This window comes from Somniosus microcephalus, chromosome 4 (genome assembly GCF_052327205.1).
Source record: "Somniosus microcephalus isolate GS21.2 chromosome 4, FLI_Smic_1.0, whole genome shotgun sequence".
NCBI classification, from domain to species: Eukaryota; Metazoa; Chordata; class Chondrichthyes; order Squaliformes; family Somniosidae; genus Somniosus; species Somniosus microcephalus.
In genome coordinates, this window is record NC_140990.1 from 3,412,411 (window position 1) to 3,434,308 (window position 21,898).

Sequence of the window (21,898 nt, forward strand, 5' to 3'; positions counted from 1 at the left end):
ATAGGGAAAGGGAGGTCGAAGAATACCAGGTCAAGATAGAGCGCCTGGTGGTCCAGTTCAGTGAGGGCAAAAGCCACACGAGGCACGAGTCAGAGTACCTGAAGTGCCTAGTTGCAGAGGCCAAGAGCAATGAGATGAGGGTGCAGGAGGAGAACGCCCACCTCATACAAGAAATAAAAGAGCAGGAGGAAAAGGTTAGGGAGGTGAAGGCAGCATATAAGCTGGCCTGCGAGAAAGGGTTTGAGGAAGCAGATCATGGCCGCTGTAGGGCAGAGATAGAAAGCTTGAATATGGCTTTAAAGAGGGCAAAGGGGATGATATGTCTGATCAGCCCGAAGGCAGGTCAGTCGGATTTTACTGGCAACCCAAGTAAAACCGTCCCACAGGCAACACCCAGGAAAAGGTTGGTCAGGGAATCAGAGGTCCCACGACCGCCACCCACGGCTCCGAGCTATCAGGAGCTCTGGCAACAAAGGGGGGTGGCGGATGAGGTGGTAGAGACAGGAATTTCCCCCCCCCCGCCGGGTCGAGTCACTATTGGAGGCAGTGCGGTCTCTTCTGACTGGCCAGGGGAGAGTAGCAGCCACCACCGGTGCTGTGACCCCGTCTGCCCCATCCCACTCCCAGCAATGGCTAGAGCCAGCGCAACCTGTTGACCTGTGTCCCCGCGAAAATGCTGAGGGGAGCAGGCCCTATGTTGAGATGGGGGTGAAGGTGGCATAGTGGTTAGCACTGTTGCCTCACAGCGCCAGGGACCCGGGTTCAAATCCGGCCTCGGGTGACTGTGTCTATGTGGAGTTTGCACATTCTCCCCGTGTTTGCGTGGGTTTCCTCCGGGTGCTCCGGTTTCCTCCCACAGTCCAAAGATGTGCGGGTTAGGTTGATTGGCTATGATAAAAATTGGCCCTTAGTGTTAGGGGGGATTAAATACGTGGGGTTACGGGGTTACGGGGATAGGGCTTGGGTGGAATGGCTGTCGGTGTAGGGACCGGGCGCTAGGGTTTGGATGATCAGCCATGATCTCGTTGAATGGCGGAGCAGGCTCGAAGGGCCGAATGGCCGACTCCTGCTCCTATCTTCTATGTTAAGACGGGGCAGGGGAAATATTCGGTGGACACTGGAGCCTCCAGCACGGTGGCCCACTCGGAAAACCTGGCCAATTCACTCCGGTCTAACAAGGTCCCATTTAGCTTAATGGGACCCACAGGGAAACAGGCAGCTGGGAGTGAACCCGAGGTCAGAAATCCTCAGCCTACAGCGGGTACAAGCTCACAGGCTGCACAGGCAGGCGCTGTGGCTTGTGCTAGGGGAGGAGCCATTCAGGGCCAGTGTAAGCTGTTTAAGCAGGGGAACAGGGAAGGAGAGTTCTGGGACCCCTGCAGAGCAGGTCCAGTAGCAACAATCCAGGACAAGGGAGGCACACAGGGGATAGCTTTGGCCCCGGACCAAAAGCAGGTCCAAGCCCAAGGCTCCACCTTTAAGGCCGCCCTGGTGAGGGAAAAGGATTTTGAACAGGATTACTGGCAGGCTGCCAGTTATATCAAACAATGCAGGTTGTTTGAGCCGGGGGCAGGGAAACAGGCAGCTGGGATTGTACCTGAGATTAGAAATCCTCAGCCTGCAGCGCGTACACTCACACAGACTGCACACGCAGGCACAGTCGCGTGCGTGAGAGGAGAAGTCCCCCAGCACCTGGCCCGAGCGATTCCCCCTCTCTTGTGGGACTCCGGGGAGGAGCCTGAACCAAGTTTTAGACCTGAGGGGGAAGGCTCTCAGCCACCAGCAGCTGGTGGCAAGGGATTGCCTGCCCCCAGCCCAAGTTTGGGAAGGGAGGGACCCGAAGGAGGAGGTCCCCAGCCAGCAGGGAGTGTGACCCGAGCTAAGGGGTCGGCTCGCCAGGGTAGCCCCACCAGCGACACTCCCTAGGAGATCTCTTCGGGTACCCCAGCCCAAGAAAGTATGGTCACCCGCTTTTCAATGGAACAGGGCGGTCTCCCGAGTCAGGGAGAAGCCAAAAGGCGGAAGTCCCCAACCAGCAGCCATAAGCTGCGAGGGACCAGAAGTTTTAATTAGTCCAGCCACACCACAGGGAGCAGCCTGTGGCAGCCCAAACAGGGATTAGGCTGGCCGCCCGGAGACGGACGGCACTTGTATATAGCTTTGTTCAAGTAATGTGCAAAAGGGATTAAGGTAGTACGTGTTATATTGCAATTCAGTAGTATTAATTATTAGAGTATAAGTTTTAAGTATAGTACCATCCCAGAAGTTGTATTATGTAAACCAAGGTCGCGGGACCTGATCACACTCCCCCGAGCCAGGGGACCTGGCTAGATGTTTTCTTTTTAAAGTCTTTTTCAGAGTTCCGGGAGGTACAGAGGACCAGCGTGCTTTCGGATGCTCAAGGAAGGAGCACCTCTAGCCCACGATGGGAGGGGTCTGCAGGAGGCAGATGCCCACAACATTTAAGCTGCTATTTGGAAATCCAGATTAAGATGGAGAGTTTACAAAAGCTTGTTAATTATTTTATATTTTGTATTATGTACTGGTCCCAACTCCAAGGGAAATAATGCGTGAATTTAGTTCCTAACCGTAAGATTAGACTACTTCTTTGGAGTTAATTGAATAAATTGCATATGCCTATGAATTGTTGTGTTTGCAGAGTGTGAAAATTTGAAATACATTTATGGCTGAAGAATAGTGCCATTTAATAAAGTGTCAGGCAATTGCATTTTAATTTTTAAAAAGGAAGCTCGTTTTCTTCCATGTATATTTTTAACAGATATGTTGGCTTGGTGATAATCCCATTGGAGAGGTTGTATCATGTTAAAACTATGTCACAAGTGGTGCAGGGGCATTGGACCCCCTCCATGCTTGAATTATTGTGAATGCAAGTGGTGCAGGGGCATTGGACCCCCTCCGTGTATTGATTATTTAACTAATCTTGTTTTTCTGTCGATAGATGCCTACCGTGTACTGGGATTATCTCTGGGCAGGGGAGATGGCGGTGTCGGGGATCAAAGATAGAGCTAGATAAGTATAAGGGAAGGTTGTTTGTGGGGGGGGTCAGAAATTATTGCTCACCTTTGGACAGGATCCAACAAGCAAGTTTTAGTGTCCGATGGGGGACTGTAGGATTTTGCAATAATTTTGAAATTTTCTACAGCTCCGAAGATTTATATTTTTGATTAAAAGAGAACCTGGGTAGAATATACCTTTAAAAATCCAGGGATCAAAAATGGCCGTCAGACCTCGTGGCAGAAGAAAAGGCAGCCTGTGTGTCTGCGAAAAAGGAAAATCAAAAATGGCTGTCCAGCCTCATGGCAGAAGACAAAACACAGCCTGTGTGCTGTGAAAAAGGAAAATCAAAGATGGCTGACAAAGGATTTTTTTTTAAAACAGCCCCTGAAATAAAAAGGTAGTTAAACCATCAATCAAATGCGGTTTGGGAAACTGCTACAATGTTGACTCAAAAGATTAAGTGCTTGAGACTGTCAGCATGAACAAAGGAACTTTGTTTACACGAACGCTTTACAATATTGACTTAAGAGATTAAGCACTTGAGACTGCCAATCAATTGTGGTTGGGCGTGACCACAGGACAATCAGATTGTTTACACTAACATCCAAGGGCTGTTTACTCAGCAATTAAGGAAATAGACATGTTTTCTTCAAACGGAGACAGCTTTATTCAACCCATCACAATGAATGGGGATATTCAAAAACCCATCACAAGAGAAATGGGTAATTCATCCATAACCCATCACAGTTAATGGGGACAGATCAATTTCCTTTTGTATAGCCCAGATACATCCGGATTTGGGCGGGAGGATTTCGGCTCCAAATGGGGGATAAGATAACTTCTCAGGAAGCCATCTCTCTCTCTCTCTCTCTGCAGCCTCGCCTCCGTGCCCTATCTACAACTCAGGAGCCCGCCCAAGGGAGTGGAATACCAGCAGTTACTTTTAAACACTGGGGTATCTCCATTTCAGGGTGGTGAAGAATCTAAGACCGCAGGGGCATGGAGCAGGCGTTTCACTGGTGAGCATAGATTTTCTGGCCCATTACAAGGCAACTTAGAATAGGTATTAGGGGTGGGAATTAAGGGGAATTTTGTTAGAACTGTAATTTTAGTCAATTTTCCCTCGTTGTGTCCGTTCTCTCCTCCCCTATTTAAGTTAGTGTTCTACTAAGCAAAAGAGTGCTGTAGTAGACACTAAGCATACTGTGAGAAGTAAAGTGCTGCACTAGTTAAAAGTGCTGTATTTAAGTTAGAGTTTACTGTATTAAAAGTGCTGTATTTAAGTAAAAGAGTGTTGCACTAAGCAAAAGCGTGCTGTAGTGGACAATAAGTGTACTGCGTTAAGTAAAAGTGCTGTATCGAGCACAAGTGTGTTGTATTCATTATTTTAAGTTGTTTCTTTTTGTTTCAATAAATACTGGTCTGTTTTGCACCCAACCACGAGTCTCGTTTTCTGTCTACATCGCTACCGAATAAGTCCGGCTGTCAGAACCAGGAAAGGGGAGCGCTTCAAAACCGCACGGGGCTCTGGAGCAGCTCAGAGGCTTCTGGCTGGCCAGAGGCAATAACCCCATCCCCGTTATTAATTCCTACAAAGCCCATCCCTCCAGTACCCTAACTCTCCCATCAAAGCCCATCCCTCTAGTCCCCTAACTCGCCCATCCCTCCAGTCCCCGAACTCTCCCATCGAAGACCATCCCTCCAGTCCCCTAACTCTCCCATCAAAACCCATCCCTCTAGTCCCCTAACTCTCCCATCGAAGCCCATCACTCCAGTCCCCGAACTCTCCCATCGAAGCCCATCACTCCAGTCCCCGAACTCTCCCATCGAAGCCCATCCCTCCAGTCCCCAACTCTCACATCGAAGCCCATCCCTCTAGTCCACTAACTCTCCCATCGAAGCCCATCCCTCCAGCCCCTAACTCTCCCATCGAAGCCCATCCCTCCAGTCCCCTAACTCTCCCATCGAAACCCATCCCTCCAATCCCCTAACTCTCCCATCGAAGCCCATCACTCTAGTACCCTAACTCTCCCATCGAAGCCCATCCCTTCAGTCCCCTAACTCTCCCATCAAAGCCCATCCCTCTAGTCCCCTAACTCACCCATCCCTCCAGTCCCCGAACTCTCCCATCGAAGACCATCCCTCCAGTCCCCTAACTCTCCCATCAAAACCCATCCCTCTAGTCCCCTAACTCTCCCATCGAAGCCCATCACTCCAGTCCCCGAACTCTCCCATCGAAGCCCATCCCTCCAGTCCCCTAACTCTCCCATCGAAGCCCATCCCTCTAGTCCCCTAACTCTCCCATCGAAGACCATCCCTCCAGTCCCCTAACTCTCCCATCAAAACCCATCCCTCTAGTCCCCTAACTCTCCCATCGAAGCCCATCACTCCAGTCCCCGAACTCTCCCATCGAAGCCCATCCCTCCAGTCCCCTAGCTCTCCCATTGAAGCCCATCCCTCGAGTCCACTAACTCTCCCATCGAAGCCCATCCCTCTAGTCCACTAACTCTCCCATCGAAGCCCATCCCTCCAGTCCCCTAACTCTCCCATCGAAACCCATCCCTCCCGTCCCCTAACTCTCCCATCGAAGCCCATCGCTCCAGTCCCCTAACTCTCCCATCAAAGCCCATCCCTCTAGTCCCCTAACTCTCCCATCGAAACCCATCCCTCCAATCCCCTAACTCTCCCATCGAAGCCCATCACTCTAGTACCCTAACTCTCCCATCGAAGCCCATCCCTTCAGTCCCCTAACTCTCCCATCGAAGCCCATCCCTCCAGTCCCCTAACTCTCCCATCGAAGACCATCCCTCCAATCCCCTAACTCTCCCATCGAAGACCATCCCTCCAGTCCCCTAACTCTCCCATCGAAGCCCATCCCTCCAATCCCCTAACTCTCCCATCGAAGCCCGTCCCTCCAATCCCCTAACTCTCCCATCGAAGCCCATCCCTCCAGTCCCCTAACTCTCCCATCGAAGCCCATCCCTCCAATCCCCTAACTCTCCCATCGAAGCCCATCCCTCTAGTGCCCTAACTTACTCATTGAATCACATCCCTCTCATCCCCAAACCCTAATATTGACGCCCATCCCTCATAAGAACATAAGAAATAGGAGCAGGAGTAGGCCAATCAGCCCCGCGAGCCTGCTCCGCCATTCAATAAGATCATGGCTGATCTGATCCTAACCGCCAATCCACTATCACAGAACCATCTCCTGAATCTAACAGAATTAGACACACGAAATAGGAGCAGGATCAGGCTACACGGCCCCTGGGCCCGCTCCGCTACCCACAGGGCCATGACCGATCCGAACCTAGACTCATGTCCAAGTTCCTGCCCGCTCCCCGTAACCCTTAATTCCCTTTACTTCTAGGAAACTGTCTATTTCTGTTTTAAATTTATGTAATGATGTAGCTTCTACAGCTTTTTGGGGCAGCATATTCCATGGACCTACCACCCTCTGAGTGAAGTAGTTCCTCCTCATCTCAGTTTTGAAAGAGCAGCCCCTTATTCTAAGACTATGCCCCCTAGTTCTAGTTTCACCCATCATCGGGAACATCCTCCCCGCATCCACCCGATCCAACCCCTTCACAATCTTATATGTTTCAATAAGATCGCCTCTCATTCTTCTGAACTCCAATGAGAATTGGCTCCCATTCCGGCAACGACTCGATTTTAAAATTTTCATCCTCATGTTCTAATCCCTCCTTATCTCTGTAACCTCCTCCAGCCCCTACAACCCTCCGAGATCTCGGCGCTCCTCCAATTCTGGCCTCTTGCGCATCCCCCGATTTCCATCGCTCCACCATTGGCGGCCGTGCCTTCAGCTGCCTGGGCCCCGAGCTCTGGAATTCCCTCCCTGAACCTCTCCGCCTCTCTCTCCTCCTTTAAGACCGTCCTTAAAACCGACCTCTTTGACCAAGCGTTTGGTCGCCTGTCTCAATATCTCCTTACGTGGCTCGGTGTCCCGTGAAGCGCATCGGGACGTTTTACTACGTTAAAGGCGCTATATAAAGGTAAGCTATTGGTTGTTTCTACTCTGAGTCAGAAGGTTCTGTATTCAAGTCCCACTCCAGACACTTGAGCATGTAATCCAGGCTGACACGCCCGGTGCCAGTACTGAAGGAGCGCCGCACTGTCGGAGGGGCAGTGCTGAAGGAGCGCCGCACTGTCGGAGGGGCAGTACTGAGGGAGCGCCGCACTGTCGGAGGGGCAGTACTGAGGGAGCGCCGCACTGTCGGAGGGGCAGTGCTGAAGGAGCGCCGCACTGTCGGAGGGGCAGTACTGAGGGAGCGCCGCACTGTCGGAGGGGCAGTACTGAGGGAGTGTGACACTGTCGGAGGGGCAGTACTGAGGGAGCACCGCACTGTCGGAGGGGCAGTACTGAGGGAGCGCCGCACTGTCGGAGGGGCAGTGCTGAGGGAGCGCCGCACTGTCGGAGGGGCAGTACTGAGGGAGCGCCGCACTGTGGGAGGGGCAGTACTGAGGGAGCGCCACACTGTGGGAGGGGCAGTACTGAGGGAGTGCCGCACTGCCGGAAGGGCAGTACTGAGGGAGCGCCGCACTGTCGGAGGGGCAGTACTGAGGGAGCGCCGCACTGTCAGAGGGGCAGTACTGAGGGAGCGCTGCACTGCCGGAAGGGCAGTACTGAGGGACCTCCGCACTGTCGGAGGGGCAGTACTGAGGGAGCACTGCACTGACAGAGGGGCGGTACTGAGGGAGCGCCGCACTGTCGGAGGGGCAGTACTGAGGGAGCACCGCACTGACGGAGGGGCAGTGCTGAGAGAGCACCGCACTGTCGGAAGGGCAGTACTGAGGGACCTCCGCACTGTCAGAGGGGCAGTACTGAGGGAGCACTGCACTGACAGAGGGGCGGTACTGAGGGAGCGCCGCACTGTCGGAGGGGCAGTACTGAGGGAGCACCGCACTGACGGAGGGGCAGTGCTGAGAGAGCACCGCACTGTCGGAAGGGCAGTACTGAGGGACCTCCGCACTGTCGGAGGGGCAGTACTGAGGGAGTGTGACACTGTCGGAGGGGCAGTACTGAGGGAGCACCACACTGTCGGAGGGGCAGTACTGAGGGAGCGCGGCACTGTCGGAGGGGCAGTACTGAGGGAGCATCACACTGTCGGAGGGGCAGTACTGAGGGAGCGCCGCACTGTCGGAGGGGCAGTACTGAGGGAGCGCCGCACTGTGGGAGGGGCAGTACTGAGGGAGCGCCGCACTGTCGGAGGGGCAGTACTGAGGGAGTGTGACACTGTCGGAGGGGCATTACTGAGGGAGCGCCGCACTGTCGGAGGGGCAGTACTGAGGGAGGGCCGCACTGTCGGAGGGGCAGTACTGAGGGAGCGCCGCACTGTCAGAGGGGCAGTACTGAGGGAGGGCCGCACTGTCGGAGGGGCAGTGCTGAGGGAGCGCCGCACTGTCGGAGGGGCAGTACTGAGGGAGCACCGCACTGTCGGAGGGGCAGTACTGAGGGAGCGCCGCACTGTCGGAGGGGCAGTACTGAGGGAGCATCACACTGTCGGAGGGGCAGTACTGAGGGAACGCCGCACTGTCGGAGGGGCAGTACTGAGGGAGCGCCGCACTGTCGGAGGTGCCGTCTTTCAGATCAGATGTTAAACCGAGGCCTCCATCTGCTCTCTAATGTGGGACGTAAAAGATCCCATGGAACACTGTGTCAAAGAGGAGCAGGGGGAGTTCTCCCCGGTGTTCTGAGGCCAGTATTTATCCCTCAACCAACATCACTAAAATATAGATGGTCTCATCATTTATCACATTGCTGTTTGTGGGAGTTTGTTGTGCGCAAATGGGTTGCCGCGTTTCCCCCACTGCAACAGGGACTACACTTCAAGAAAGTACTTCATTGGCTGTAAAGTGCTTTGGGACGTCCTGAGGTGGTGACAGGTGCTATAGAAATGCAAGTTGTCCTTCCTTGTCTACTTACGAATCTGGAGGAGTTGTCATTACGCAATGTCTTCGCGTTGCCAAAGGCCTCCAAGGCAGGATTGGCCTGAATGATTTGATCCTCCAGGGTACCCTGTTGGAGTGGGGTCAAAGGTAACAAGGTCAGGGTGAGAGGTCGGAGCTTAAACATTGCTTCCCAAACTCCCCCCACCACCGCACACCACCCACCCCCTGGACTGGCCAACCCACCTTCTTCCAAAACCTCCTCCACCCTCCCTTCTTCCCCCGTCTTACCGCTGTTAAACGTTTAACTTCCACAACGTCTAACAGTCGAACTTCTTTCTAGCTGGGATTAACAGGCTCTCATCACGTTGGGGGAAAAATTCGGTATCGCCCCGTATGGGGCGCCGTTATCGGCCGTGAGCAAAGTTCAGCGCCTGGCGCTAATTATCGCCTCCGACAGCAAACTTGGCTTTTATCGCCCCTGGAGTTGATTGGAGCGCTAAATCAGGCGCTACACACCTGTCTTAAGGCGCAAAGGCCGAGGAGCGAGGCGCTACCTCAGAGCGCTGGCGAAGCAAGGAAGGGCAAATCAAAATAAACCTGCAAAGTGCTGCTCAGTACTCAAAACTCCTTCACATAGAAACATAGAAGATAGGAGCAGGAGTAGGCCATTCGGCCCTTCGAGCCTGCTCCGCGTTGAATCTCTCCAGAAGTCTCTCTCTCTCTCAGAATGCGTGGTGCAAAAATGTCACCGACAAGAAAAGGCAGGAAGCGGTCGCCTTTAAATAGCACTCCCCCAGTCCCCTTCTGACAGCATAACGCTCCCCTCAACCTGTCGTTGCTAGCGGCAGGCGGTAAGGCAGGGGGCGCCACTCAATAACCGATCCGGGGCGTTGCGCACTCGAATGACATCACAATCTGCCGGCGCAGGAGATCGTGGCGGTAGTGTTTAGCGCTGCCGCAAAATGCCTAGTTAATTTTGCGAACGGCGCAAACATCGCCGCGCCCGGCCTCTAGTTGCGTTGTGCCCCAATTGGTGCCCTCTTAAGGGGGAAGCACAAACAACGGACTTTTTCCCCCTTAAACTTTTAACTTCCACAATGTCTAACAGTCGAACTTCTTTCTAGCTGGGATTAACAGGCTCTCATCACATTTAAACAGGGTGACTTTGAAGTGTCGTAAAAGGAAGGCATTGCTTGTTTCCTGAGAAGTAAAGTGCTTGTGTAAGGGAATAAGAATAAGAGAACATCTACCAGAAACACTGTTTACGGAGGTCACGGTCCATCATCAAAGACCCTACCCACCCCAGCCACAGTCTGTTCGCCCCCCTGCCATCTGGGAGACGCTGCAGATGCATTCGCACCCGAACGACCAGATTTAGGAACAGCTTCTTTCCCAGGGCTGTCATCCGACTGAACTCCACAAATAAACTCTAAAGCCTGCACATCTGCCAATGCACTTTATTATGTTTATATGCTAATGTATTACAAGCCAAATGAATGTTGAATGTTTAAATCTCTTAATCTAAATGTACACTCTCGGGAGCCGCAAGCCTACATTTCGTTGTACTGCACTTGTGCACTAACAATAACAATAAAGTTGATTATGATTATGATAAAAAAGAAGGCATATGGGATACTTTCCTTTATTAGCCGAGGCATAGAATATAAGAGCAGGGAGGTTATGCTAGAACTGTATAAAACACTAGTTAGGCCGCAGCTAGAGTACTGTGTACAGTTCTGGTCACCACATTGCAGGAAGGATGTGATTGCACTAGAGAGTGCACTTCCTCCTAAAATGCAAAAAATTCAACAAAACAAGAAACATATATTTTGACAAGCTCAGCCTTACAACCCCAGATTTCAAAGAATGGGATGACCTGTCAAAATTAAGAATAGTCCTGGGGGAAGGAGACAGACCATATCTTGGTGCCCAATATGTAACAACATGTCACAACCTGAGGAACAGTGAGTGACTAACGAGCACACCCATAGCATATATAATCTAAAAATGTTTAAATCAATACCGAATGTACCCAACGACTGTTTAAATTAATACTGAATGTACCCAACGAGGGTCAACGACTGTTTAAATTAATATTGTCTGTACCCAACGAGGGTCAAAATTGTTTGACACCTACAGAATGTTGGAAACCTGTACTTTTTGTTATGTAAGCTTTGGCAATATGGTTCCCTGTAAACTTTCATGCCAATAAAGCATTTGAATTGAAAAATTGAATTGAAAATTGATTGTACAGAGGAGATTTACGAGGATGTTTCCAGGGCTGGAGAATTCCAGCTGTGAGGAAAGATTGGATAGGCTGGGGTTGTTTTCTTTGGAACAGAGGAGGCTGAGGGGAGACTTAATTGAGGAGTATAAAATGATGAGGGGCCGAGATAGAGTGGATAGGAAGGACCTATTTCCCTTAGCAGAGAGGTCAAAAACCAGGGGGCACAGATTTAAAGTAATTGGTCAGAGGTTTAGAGGGGAGTTGAGGAGAACTATATTAACGATTTGGAGGAGGGGACCGAGTGTAACATATCAAAGTTTGCAGATGATACTAAGATGGGAGGGAAAGTAGTGAGTGAGGAGGACATAAAAAACCTGCAAGGGGACATCGACAGGCTAAGTAAGTGGGCAGAGATTTGGCAGATGGAATACAATACTGGAAAGTGTGAGGTTATGCACTTTGGCAGGAAAAATCGTAGAGCAAGTTATTATCTTAATGGCAAGAAACTGGAAAGTACTGAAGTACAAAGGGATCTGGGGGTCCTGGTGCACGAAACTCAAAAGGTTAGTATGCAGGTGCAGCAAGTGATTAAGAAGGCCAATGGAATGTTGGCTTTCATTGCTAGGGGGATAGAATATAAAAATAGGGAGGTATTGCTTCAGTTGTACAAGGTATTGGTGAGGCCGCACCTGGAATACTGCGTACAGTTTTGGTGTCCATACTTAAGAAAGGACATACTTGCTCTCGAGTCAGTACAAAGAAGGTTCACTCGGTTAATCCCGGGGATGAGGGGATGGACATATGAGGAGAGGTTGAGTAGATTGGGACTCCACTCATTGGAGTTCAGAAGAATGAGAGGCGATCTTATTGAAACATATAAGATTGTGAAGGGGTTGGATCGGGTGGATGCGGGGAAGATGTTCCCGATGATGGGTGAAACTAGAACTAGGGGGCATAGTCTTAGAATAAGGGGCTGCTCTTTCAAAACTGAGATGAGGAGGAACTACTTCACTCAGAGGGTGGTAGGTCCATGGAATATGCTGCCCCAAAAAGCTGTAGAAGCTACATCATTACATAAATTTAAAACAGAAATAGACAGTTTCCTAGAAGTAAAGGGAATTAAGGGTTACGGGGAGCGGGCAGGAATTTGGACATGAGTCTAGGTTCGGATCGGACATGGCCCTGTGGGTAGCGGAGCAGGCCCAGGGGCCGTGTAGCCTGATCCTGCTCCTATTTCGTGTGTCTAATTCGGTTAGATTCAGGAGATGGTTCTGTGATAGTGGATTGGCGGTTAGGATCAGATCAGCCATGATCTTATTGAATGGCGGAGCAGGCTCGAGGGGCCGATTGGCCTACTCCTGCTCCTATTTCTTATGTTCTTATGTTCTTATAACTCACTGCCTGAAAGGGTGGTCAAGGCAGGAACCCTCATCACATTTAAAAAGTACTTGGATCTGCACTTGAAGTGCCGTAACCTACAGGGCTATGGACAAAGAGCAGCACGGTGGCATAGTGGTTAGCACTGTTGCCTCACAGCGCCAGGGACCCGGGTTCGAATCCGGCCTCGGGTGACTGTCTGTGTGTGGAGTTTGCACATTCTCCCCGTGTTTGCGTGGGTTTCCTCCGGGTGCTCCGGTTTCCTCCCACAGTCCAAAGATGTGTGGGTTAGGTTGATTGGCTATGATAAATTGACCCTTAGTGTTAGGGGGATTAAATACGTGGGGTTACGGGGATAGGGTGGGATATGTGTTGGTGTAGGGGTTACGGGGATCGGGTGGAGGCTCGATGGGCCGAAATGGCCTCTATCTGCACTGTGGGGTTTCTGTGATTCTGTGAAAGAGCTGGAAAGTGGGATTAGGGTGGAGAGCTCTTTGTCGGCCAGAACAGACATGATGGGCCGAATGGCCTCCCTCTGTGCTGTAACTGCTATGACGCTAGGATAATGACATCACCCATGAGTGGTTTAGTTTTAGGGTCATAAAATATGAATCGGGATCCATTAGATCCACATAGCAGTTGGTAAAACTTTTGCATCTAAGATTGGTGGAGTGGTAAATAGCGAGGAGGGAAGCCTCAGGCTACAGGACAGGTTGGTCAGATGGGCAGAGCAGTGGCAAATGGAATTTAACCCTGAAAAGTGTGAGGTGATGCATTTTGGGAGGACTAACAAGGCATGGGAATACACAATCAATGGTAGGACCCTAGGAAGGACAGAGGATCAGAGGGACCTTGATGTGCATGTACATAGATCCCTGAAGGCAGCAGGACAGGTAAATAAGGTGGTTAAAAAGGCATATGGGATACTTATATTCTATGCCTCGGCTAATGAAGGCAAGAGCAGGGAGGTTATGATGGAGCTGTACAAAGCGCTAGTTAGGCCACAGCTGGAATACTGTGTGCAGTTCTGGTCGCCGCACTAGAGGAAGGATGTGATTGCATTGGAGAGGGTGCAGAGGAGATTCACCAGGATGTTACCTGGGCTGGAGCGCTTCAGCTATGAAGAGAGACTGGACAGGCTGGGGTTGTTTTCCTTAGAGCAGAGAAGGCTGAGGGGGGACCGGATTGAGGTGTACAAAATTATGAGGGGCATAGATAGGGTAGATAGAAAGGAACTTTTCCCCTTAGTAGAGGGGTCAATAACCAGGGGGCATAGTTTCAAGGTAAGGGGCAGGAGGTTTAGAGGGGATTTGAGGAAAAACTTTTTCACCCAGAGGGTGGTTGGAACCTGGAACTCACTGCCTGAAAGGGTGGTAGAGGCAGGAACCCTCACAACATTCAAGAAGCATTTAGATGAGCACTTGAAATGCCATAGCATACAAGGCTACGGACCAAGTGCTGGAAAATGGGATTAGAATAGACAGGGCTTGATGGCCGGCGTGGACATGATGGGCCGAAGGGCCTCTTTCTGTGCTGTATAACTCTAGGACTCTATGCTAGTAAACGTTACATCAGGAAGTCTTGTGTCAGGAGAGGCTCTCCAAGATAAACAATTGCAAAATGAATATTCTGTTTTCAAAGGATTTGGGGAATAGCTAAGCCATACAGGCTTATCTATGGCCCAGCGACGATGAAGGATCGGCGATATACTTCCAAGCCAGGACGGTGTGTGTGACCTGGAGGGGAACTTGGAGGTGGTGGTGTTCCCAAGTGCCTGCTGCCCCTGTCCTTCTAGGTGGAAGAGGTCGCGGGCCTGGGAGGTGCTGCCGAAGAAGCCTTGGCGAGTTGCTGCAGTACATCTTGTAGATGGTGCACACTGCAGCCACGGTACGCCGGTGGTGGAGGGAGTGAATGTTTAAGGTGGTGGATGAGGTGCCAATTAAGTGGGCTGCTTTGTCCTAGAAACATAGAAGATAGGAGCAGGAGTAGGCCATTCGGCCCCTCGAGCCTGCTCCGCCATTCAATGAGATCATGGCTGATCATCCAAATTCAGTACCCTGTCCCTGCCTTCTCCCCATATCCTTCGATCCCTTTAGCCTTAAGAAATATATCTAACTCCTTCTTGAATATATTTAATGAATTGGCCTCAACTACCTTCTGTGGTAGAGAATTCCACAGGTTCACCACTCTCTGGGTGAAGAAATTCCTCCTCATCTCTGTCCTAAATGGCTTACCCCTTATCCTTAGACTGTGACCCCTGGTTCTGGACTCCCCCGACCATCGGGAACATCCTTCCAGCATTCAGTCTGTCCAGTCCTGTTAGAATTTTATAAGTTTCAGTGAGATCCCCTCTCATTCTTATAAACTCCAGTGAGTATAAGCCCAATCGACCCAATCTCTCTTCATACGTCATTCCTGCCATCCCAGGTATCAGCCTGGTGGATCTTCGCTGAATTCCTTCCATGGCAAGAACATCCTTCCTCAGATAAGGCGACCAAAACTGCACACAATACTCAAGGTGTGGTCTCACCAAGGCCCTGTACAACTGCAGCAAGACATCCTTGTTCCTGTACTGAAACCCTCTCGCTATGAAGGCCAACATACCATTTGCCTTCTTAACCGCCTGCTGCACCTGCATGCTTACCTTCAGCGACTGGTGCACAAGGACACCCAGGTCTCGTTGCACTTCCCCTTCTCCCAATCTGTTGCCGTTCAGATAATAATCTGCCTTCCTGTTTTTGCCACCAAAGTGGATAACCTCGCATTTATCCACGTTATATTGCATCTGCCATGCATCTGCCCAATCACCCAACCTGTCCAAATCATCCTGGAGTTTCTCAGCATCCTCCTCACAGCACACACGCCCACCCAGCTTTGTGTCGTCTGCAAATTTGGAGATATTACATCTAGTTCCCTCGTCCAGATCATTAATATATATTGCGAATAGCTGGGGTCCAAGGACCAATCCCTGCGGTACCCGACTAGTCACTGCCTGCCACTCGGAAAAAGACCCGTTTATTCCAACTCTTTGCTTTCTGTCTGCCAACCAGATGGTGGAGGATTCGGCGATGGTAATGCCGTGGAATGCCAAGGGGCGGTGGTTAGACTCTCGCTTGTTGGAGACGGTCATTGCCGAGCACTTGCGTGGCGCGAATGTTACCTGCCCTTCGCCCAGCACACACACCAGAACAAGGAGAAGGCATCTACATTACTTGCCCCCCAACTTAGCTTAGGCCGGGCTGGGGCCTGGGACTTTCCTGCTCTGCGCGTCACACCCGGGAGCAACCTCAGGCAGCCGCCGCTCGCTCAAAGGCCTTCCTTCTTGACACAAGAAGGAAGCTGGGACTGGCTGGCTGAAGCCCTCTCCTTCTCCTCCTTTCCTCTCCCCAACAAAGGCGACCAACCAGGGAGAGAGACTAACCTTTCCAGAGGCAGCTATCTCTCTCTTCATTGAAGCACCAGAAGCAATACTGGCAAAGTATTGGATGACCCTCTTAGTATTCACTGTCTTTCCTGCACCGGATTCTCCGCTAGAGGAAAACAAAGCGAGCGTCACTCAGTGTCTAACCCCGTACCCGTACCGGCCCTGGGACTGTTTGATGGGACAGTGTAGAGGGAGCTTTACTCTGTATCTAACCCGTGCTGTACCTGCCCTGTGAGTGTTTGATGGGGCAGTGTAGAGGGAGCTTTACTCTGTATCGAACCCATGCTGTATCTGCCCTGGGAGTGTTTGATGGGGCAGTGTAGAGGGAGCTTTACTCTGTATCTAACCCGTGCTATCCCTGCCCTGGGAGTGTTTGATGGGGCAGTGTAGAGGGAGCTTTACTCTGTATCTAACCCGTGCTGTACCTGCCCTGAGAGTCTTTGATGGGGACAGTGTAGAGGGAGCTTTACTCTGTATCGAACCCATGCTGTACCTGCCCTGAGAGTCTTTGATGGGGACAGTGTAGAGGGAGCTTTATTCTGTATCTAACCCATGCTGTACCTGCGTTGGGCGTGTTTGATGGGGACAGTGTAGAGGGAGCTTTACTCTGTATCTAACCCGTGCTGTACCTGCCCTGTGAGTGTTTGATGAGACAGTGTAGAGGGAGCTTTACTCTGTATCTAACCTGTGCTGTACCTGCTCTGGGAGTATTTGATGGGTCAGTGTAGAGGGAGCTTTACTCTGTATCTAACCCCTGATGTACCTGCCCTGGGAGTGTTTGATGGGACAGTGTAGAGGGAGCTTTACTCTGTATCTAACCTGTGCTGTACCTGCCCTGGGAGTGTTTGATGGGACAATGTAGAGGGAGCTTCACTCTCTATCTAACCCGTGCTTTACCTGCCCTGGGAGTGTTTGATGGGGCAGTGTAGAGGGAGCTTTACTCTCTATCTAACCCGTGCTTTACCTGCCCTGGGAGTGTTTGATGGGACAGTGTAGAGGGAGCTTTAGTCTGAATCTAACCCGTGCTGTACCTGTCCTGGGAGTGTTTGATGGGACATTGTAGAGGGAAATTTACTCTGTATCTAACCTGTGCTGTCCCTGCCCTGGGAGTGTTTGATGGGACAGTGTAGAGGGAGCTTTACTCTGAATCTAACCCGTGCTGTACCTGTCCTGGGAGTGTTTGATGGGACATTGTAGAGGGAAATTTACTCTGTATCTAACCTGTGCTGTCCCTGCCCTGGGAGTGTTGGATGGGACAGTGTAGAGGGAGCTGTACTCTGTATCTAACCCGTGCTGTACCTGCCCTGGGAGTGTTTGATGGGACAGTGTAGAGGGAGCTGTACTCTGTATCTAACCCGTGCTGTACCTGCCCCGGGAGTGTTTGATGGGACAGTGTAGAGGGAGCTGTACTCTGTATCTAACCCCGTGCTGTACCTGCCCTGGGAGTGTTTGATGGGACAGTGTAGAGGGAACTTTACTCTGTATCTAACCCGTGCTGTACCTGCCCTGGGAGTGTTTGATGGGACAGCTTAGAGGGAGCTTTACTCTGTATCTAAACCGTGCTGTACCTGCCCTGGGAGTGTTTGATGGGACAGTGTAGACGGAGCTTTACTCTGTATCTAACCCGTGCTGTACCTGCCCTGGGTGTGTTTGATGGGACAGTGTAGAGAGAGCTTTACTCTGTATCTAACCCGTGCTGTACCAGCCCTGGGAGTGTTTGATGGGACAGTGTAGAGGGAGCTTTACTCTGTATCTAACCCGTGCTGTACCTGCCCTGGGAGTGCTTGATGGGACAGCGTAGAGGGAGCTTTACTCTGTATCTAACCCGTGCTGTACCTGCCCTGGGAGTGTTTGATGGGGCAGTGTAGAGGGAGATTTAACACATTCTGAATGAAGTAAAATGTACTCACGTGATCAGGATGGATTGATTCTCTCTGTCTGTTGAGTGGAAAGAATAATTAGTGTCTGCAATCATACTTACAGTGCTAGAATTTAACAGCACAGAAGGAGGCCATTCAGCCCATCGTCCCTGTGCTGTCTACTAGGTTACCTCTTACCCTTCACTGTTCCAAGGAGAACAGCCCTAACGTTTCCAACATCTCCTCATAACTGACCTCCCCTCATCCCTGGTCAACCTCCTCTGTACCCTATAAATGGCCCTAGGATTTTATTATTTAACATTCGTCTCTGGGTGTCCCCAAGTTCAGCAAGTTTACCACTAGTCGCTAAGTGACCCTAGGATTTTACTATTTACTATTAGTCTCTAGGTGACCCTAGGATTTTACTATTTACTATTAGTCTCTAGGTGGCCCTAGGATTTTACTATTTACCCTTAGTCTCTAGGTGACCCTAGGATTTTACTATTTACTATTAGTCTCTAAGTGACCCTAGGATTTTACTATTTACTATTAGTCTCTAGGTGACCCTAGGATTTTACTATTTACCCTTAGTCTCTAGGTGACCCTAGGATTTTACTATTTACCCTTAGTCTCTAGGTGACCCTAGGTCATACCCCAACCAGAAACCCTGGATGAACGGAGAGGTCCGCTCACTGTTGAAAGCACGCGACGCAGCATTTAAATCTGGCGACACGGCGGCTTACAGAGCAGCTAGGACCAACCTAAAAAAGGGTATCAGGACTGCCAAATGGAAACAGACACTGCGGATAGAGGACCACTTCCGCAACAACTCGGACCCCCGGCGCATGTGGCAAGGCATCCAGGCCATCACTGATGACAAGGGCAAAAACACCAGCCCCCCGGTCAGCGACGCCTCCCTCCCGGAGGTGCTTAACAACTTCTACGCTCGCTTCGACAGGGACAACAAGGAGCCGGCTACCAAAGCCTTGCCACCCCCGGAAGACCAGGTGCTCACTCTGTCGACCTCCGACGTAAGGGGCGCTTTACGCAGAGTGAACACACGAAAGGCTACTGGACCGGATAGCATCCCTGGACGGGTACTCAAGGAATGTGCTGATCAGCTGGCTGATGTCTTCACCTCCATCTTCAACCTGTCATTGGCCCAGGCAGTAGTCCCTACATGCTTCAAGACCGCCACCATCATTCCTGTGCCTAAACAAGCGGCTGTGACGTGTCTGAACGACTATCGACCTGTCGCACTCACACCCATCATAATGAAGTGTTTCGAGAGACTGGTCTTAGCCCACATCAAAGCCAGTGTTCCTGCCTCCCTTGACCAACACCAGTTTGCCTATCGGGCAAACAGATCAACGGAGGATGCAATCACAACTGCTCTACACTCGGCACTGAATCACCTAGATGGTAAGGAGACCTACATCAGAATGTTGTTTATAGACTACAGCTCAGCATTCAACACTATCGTCCCCAACAAGCTGGCCACCAAACTCCAAACTCTTGGCCTGAACACTTCCCTCTGCAACTGGACCCTGGACTTCCTAACAAACAGACCCCAGTCTGTCAAATTAGGCAACCACACCTCCCCCCCCCTGACCCTGAACACGGGGTCCCCACAAGGATGTGTGCTGAGCCCCCTCCTCTACTCCCTCTTCACCCACGACTGTGTGGCTGTTAATGGTTCCAACACCATCATCAAGTTTGCAGATGACACCACGGTAGTAGGCCAGATCACCAACAATGATGAGTCAGCCTACAGGGAGGAGGTCCAGCATCTCGTGAAGTGGTGCGCCGACAACAACCTGGCCCATAACACCAAGAAAACAAAGGAAATAATCGTGGACTTCAGGAAGTCCAAAGGCGAAAGTCACACCCCCATCCACATCAATGGGGCGGAGGTGGAAAGGGTGGCCAGCTTTAAGTTCCTCGGAGTCCACATCACGGAAGACCTCTCCTGGTCCCTCAACACCTCCTCTCTGGTGAAGAAGGCCCAGCAGCGCCTATATTTCTTGAGGAGGCTGAAGGGATGTAATCTGTCACCCCTGATCCTCTCTAACTTCTACCGCTGCACTATAGAGAGCATCCTGACAAACTGTATCACGGTATGGTACGGCAGCTGTAGCTCCCATGACCGGAAAACCCTGCAGCGGGTAGTCAAAACTGTCCAATGCATTACTGGCACCCGGCTACCGACCATAGAACATATATACCAGAAACGCTGTCTACGGAGGTCACGGTCCATCATCAAAGACCCTACCCACCCCAGCCACAGTCTGTTCGCCCTCCTACCATCTGGAAGACGCTACAGATGCATTCGCACCCGTACGACCAGATTTAGGAACAGCTTCTTTCCCAGGGCTGTCATCCTACTGAACTCCACAAATAAACACTAAAGCCTGCACATCTGCTGATGCACTTTATTATGGTCATATTTATGCTAATATATATGTACAAATGTATGTTGAAATGTTTAAGTGTCCTAATCCAAATTGTACACTCTCGGGAGCCGCAAGCCTACATTTCGTTGTACTGCACTTGTGCACTAACAATGACAATAAAAGTTGATTTGATTTGATTTGATTTGATTTTACTATTTACCATTAGTCTCTAGTTGACCCTAGGATTTTACTATTTACCATTAATCTCTAGGTGACCCTAGGATTTTACTATTTACCATTAGTCTCTAGGTGACCCTAGGATTTTACTATTTACCATTAGTCTCTAGGTGATCCTAGGATTTTACTAATTACCCTTAGTCTCTAGGTGACCCTAGGATTTAACTATTTACCATTAGTCTCTAGGTGACCCTAGGATTTTACTATTTACCATTAGTCTCTAGGAGACCCTAGGATTTTGTTCTTTACCATTAGTCTCTAGTTGACCCTAGGATTTTACTATTTACCATTAGTCTCTAGGTGTCCCTAGGATTTTACTATTTACCATTAGTTTCTAGGTGACCCTAGGATTTTACTATTTACCATTAGTCTCTAGGTGACCCTAGGATTTTGCTCTTTACCATTAGTCTCTAGTTGACCCTAGGATTTTACTATATGCCATTAGTCTCTAGGTGTCCCTAGGATTTTACTATTTACCATTAGCCTCTAGGTGACCCTAGGATTTTACTATTTACTATTAGTTTCTAGGTGACCCTAGGATTTTACTATTTACCCTTAGTGTGCTGCCTTCCATTAGGAATTTATGTTAGTTTTCCAGTTAATTCAGGGGTTTGAGTAATTTGGGTCGATTTCCATTGTGTGCCGCCACCTAGTGGATATTTGGTACCTAGCAAGTGCGGTAAAGCGCAATAAAGTGCAGTAAACTACTGTATATCACAGACCTGCAGCCACACATGGTCTGGGAAGTTATATTCTTGTCACGCTCCAGCCTTGGACACTATTTGTCTGTAAGTACTTGAGAATGTTATAGATGATTAGTGTACACTATATTTTGCAGAAAATGTTTAGTTTGTAACTTTTCTCTGTAAGCAAACTTACATAGCTAGCCGTGAAGTGCTCGCTCTCTGTCTAACTGGTTAACCTGTAGCTGTATTTTGATGCACTATGTACAGGGCTAATTTAAAGAGAATGCCTTTCAGTTTGCTAAATGTATATTCACAGTAAGCTGTGTTTCCACGTGTTTTGGTAAGTTACATGCCACATGTACTGTGTTGCTCAGACGTACCTAAATTTGTGTATGCATATCAGTTATGTGCTTGTACACTAGTGTGTGCTTCCATTTCTGTATTGTATTTCAGTTTCACAATAAGAATCTTTCAGTAAAGTTAACAAGAAAAGTCAAGCCTTGTGATTTTTATGAGAAGATATCAAGTTGTTAGCTACCTGTCTAGCTCTGCATAGGAACGCGCTGCAAGGGCAGAATACTTAGTCTCTAGGTGACCCGAGGATTTTACTATTTACCATTAGTCTCTAGTTGACCCTAGGATTTTACTATTTACCATTAGTCTCTAGTTGACCCTAGGATTTTACTATTTACCATTAGTCTCTAGGTGACCCTAGGATTTTACTATTTACCATTAGTCTCTAGGTGATCCTAGGATTTTACTATTTA

At 50.0% G+C, this 21,898-nt stretch overlaps 1 protein-coding gene across 1 annotated transcript in view; it reads right to left on the bottom strand.

The window, feature by feature from the left end:
• The window catches only part of LOC147118182 (myosin-7-like), a 157,938-nt gene that overhangs the window by 130,091 nt on the left and 5,949 nt on the right, over nt 1-21,898 (bottom strand). Inside the window, 3 exon segments of the mRNA XM_085984285.1 lie at nt 8,963-9,055; nt 15,954-16,062; nt 17,867-17,894. Coding sequence (XP_085840411.1) covers nt 8,963-9,055; nt 15,954-16,062; nt 17,867-17,894 — 230 coding nt within the window.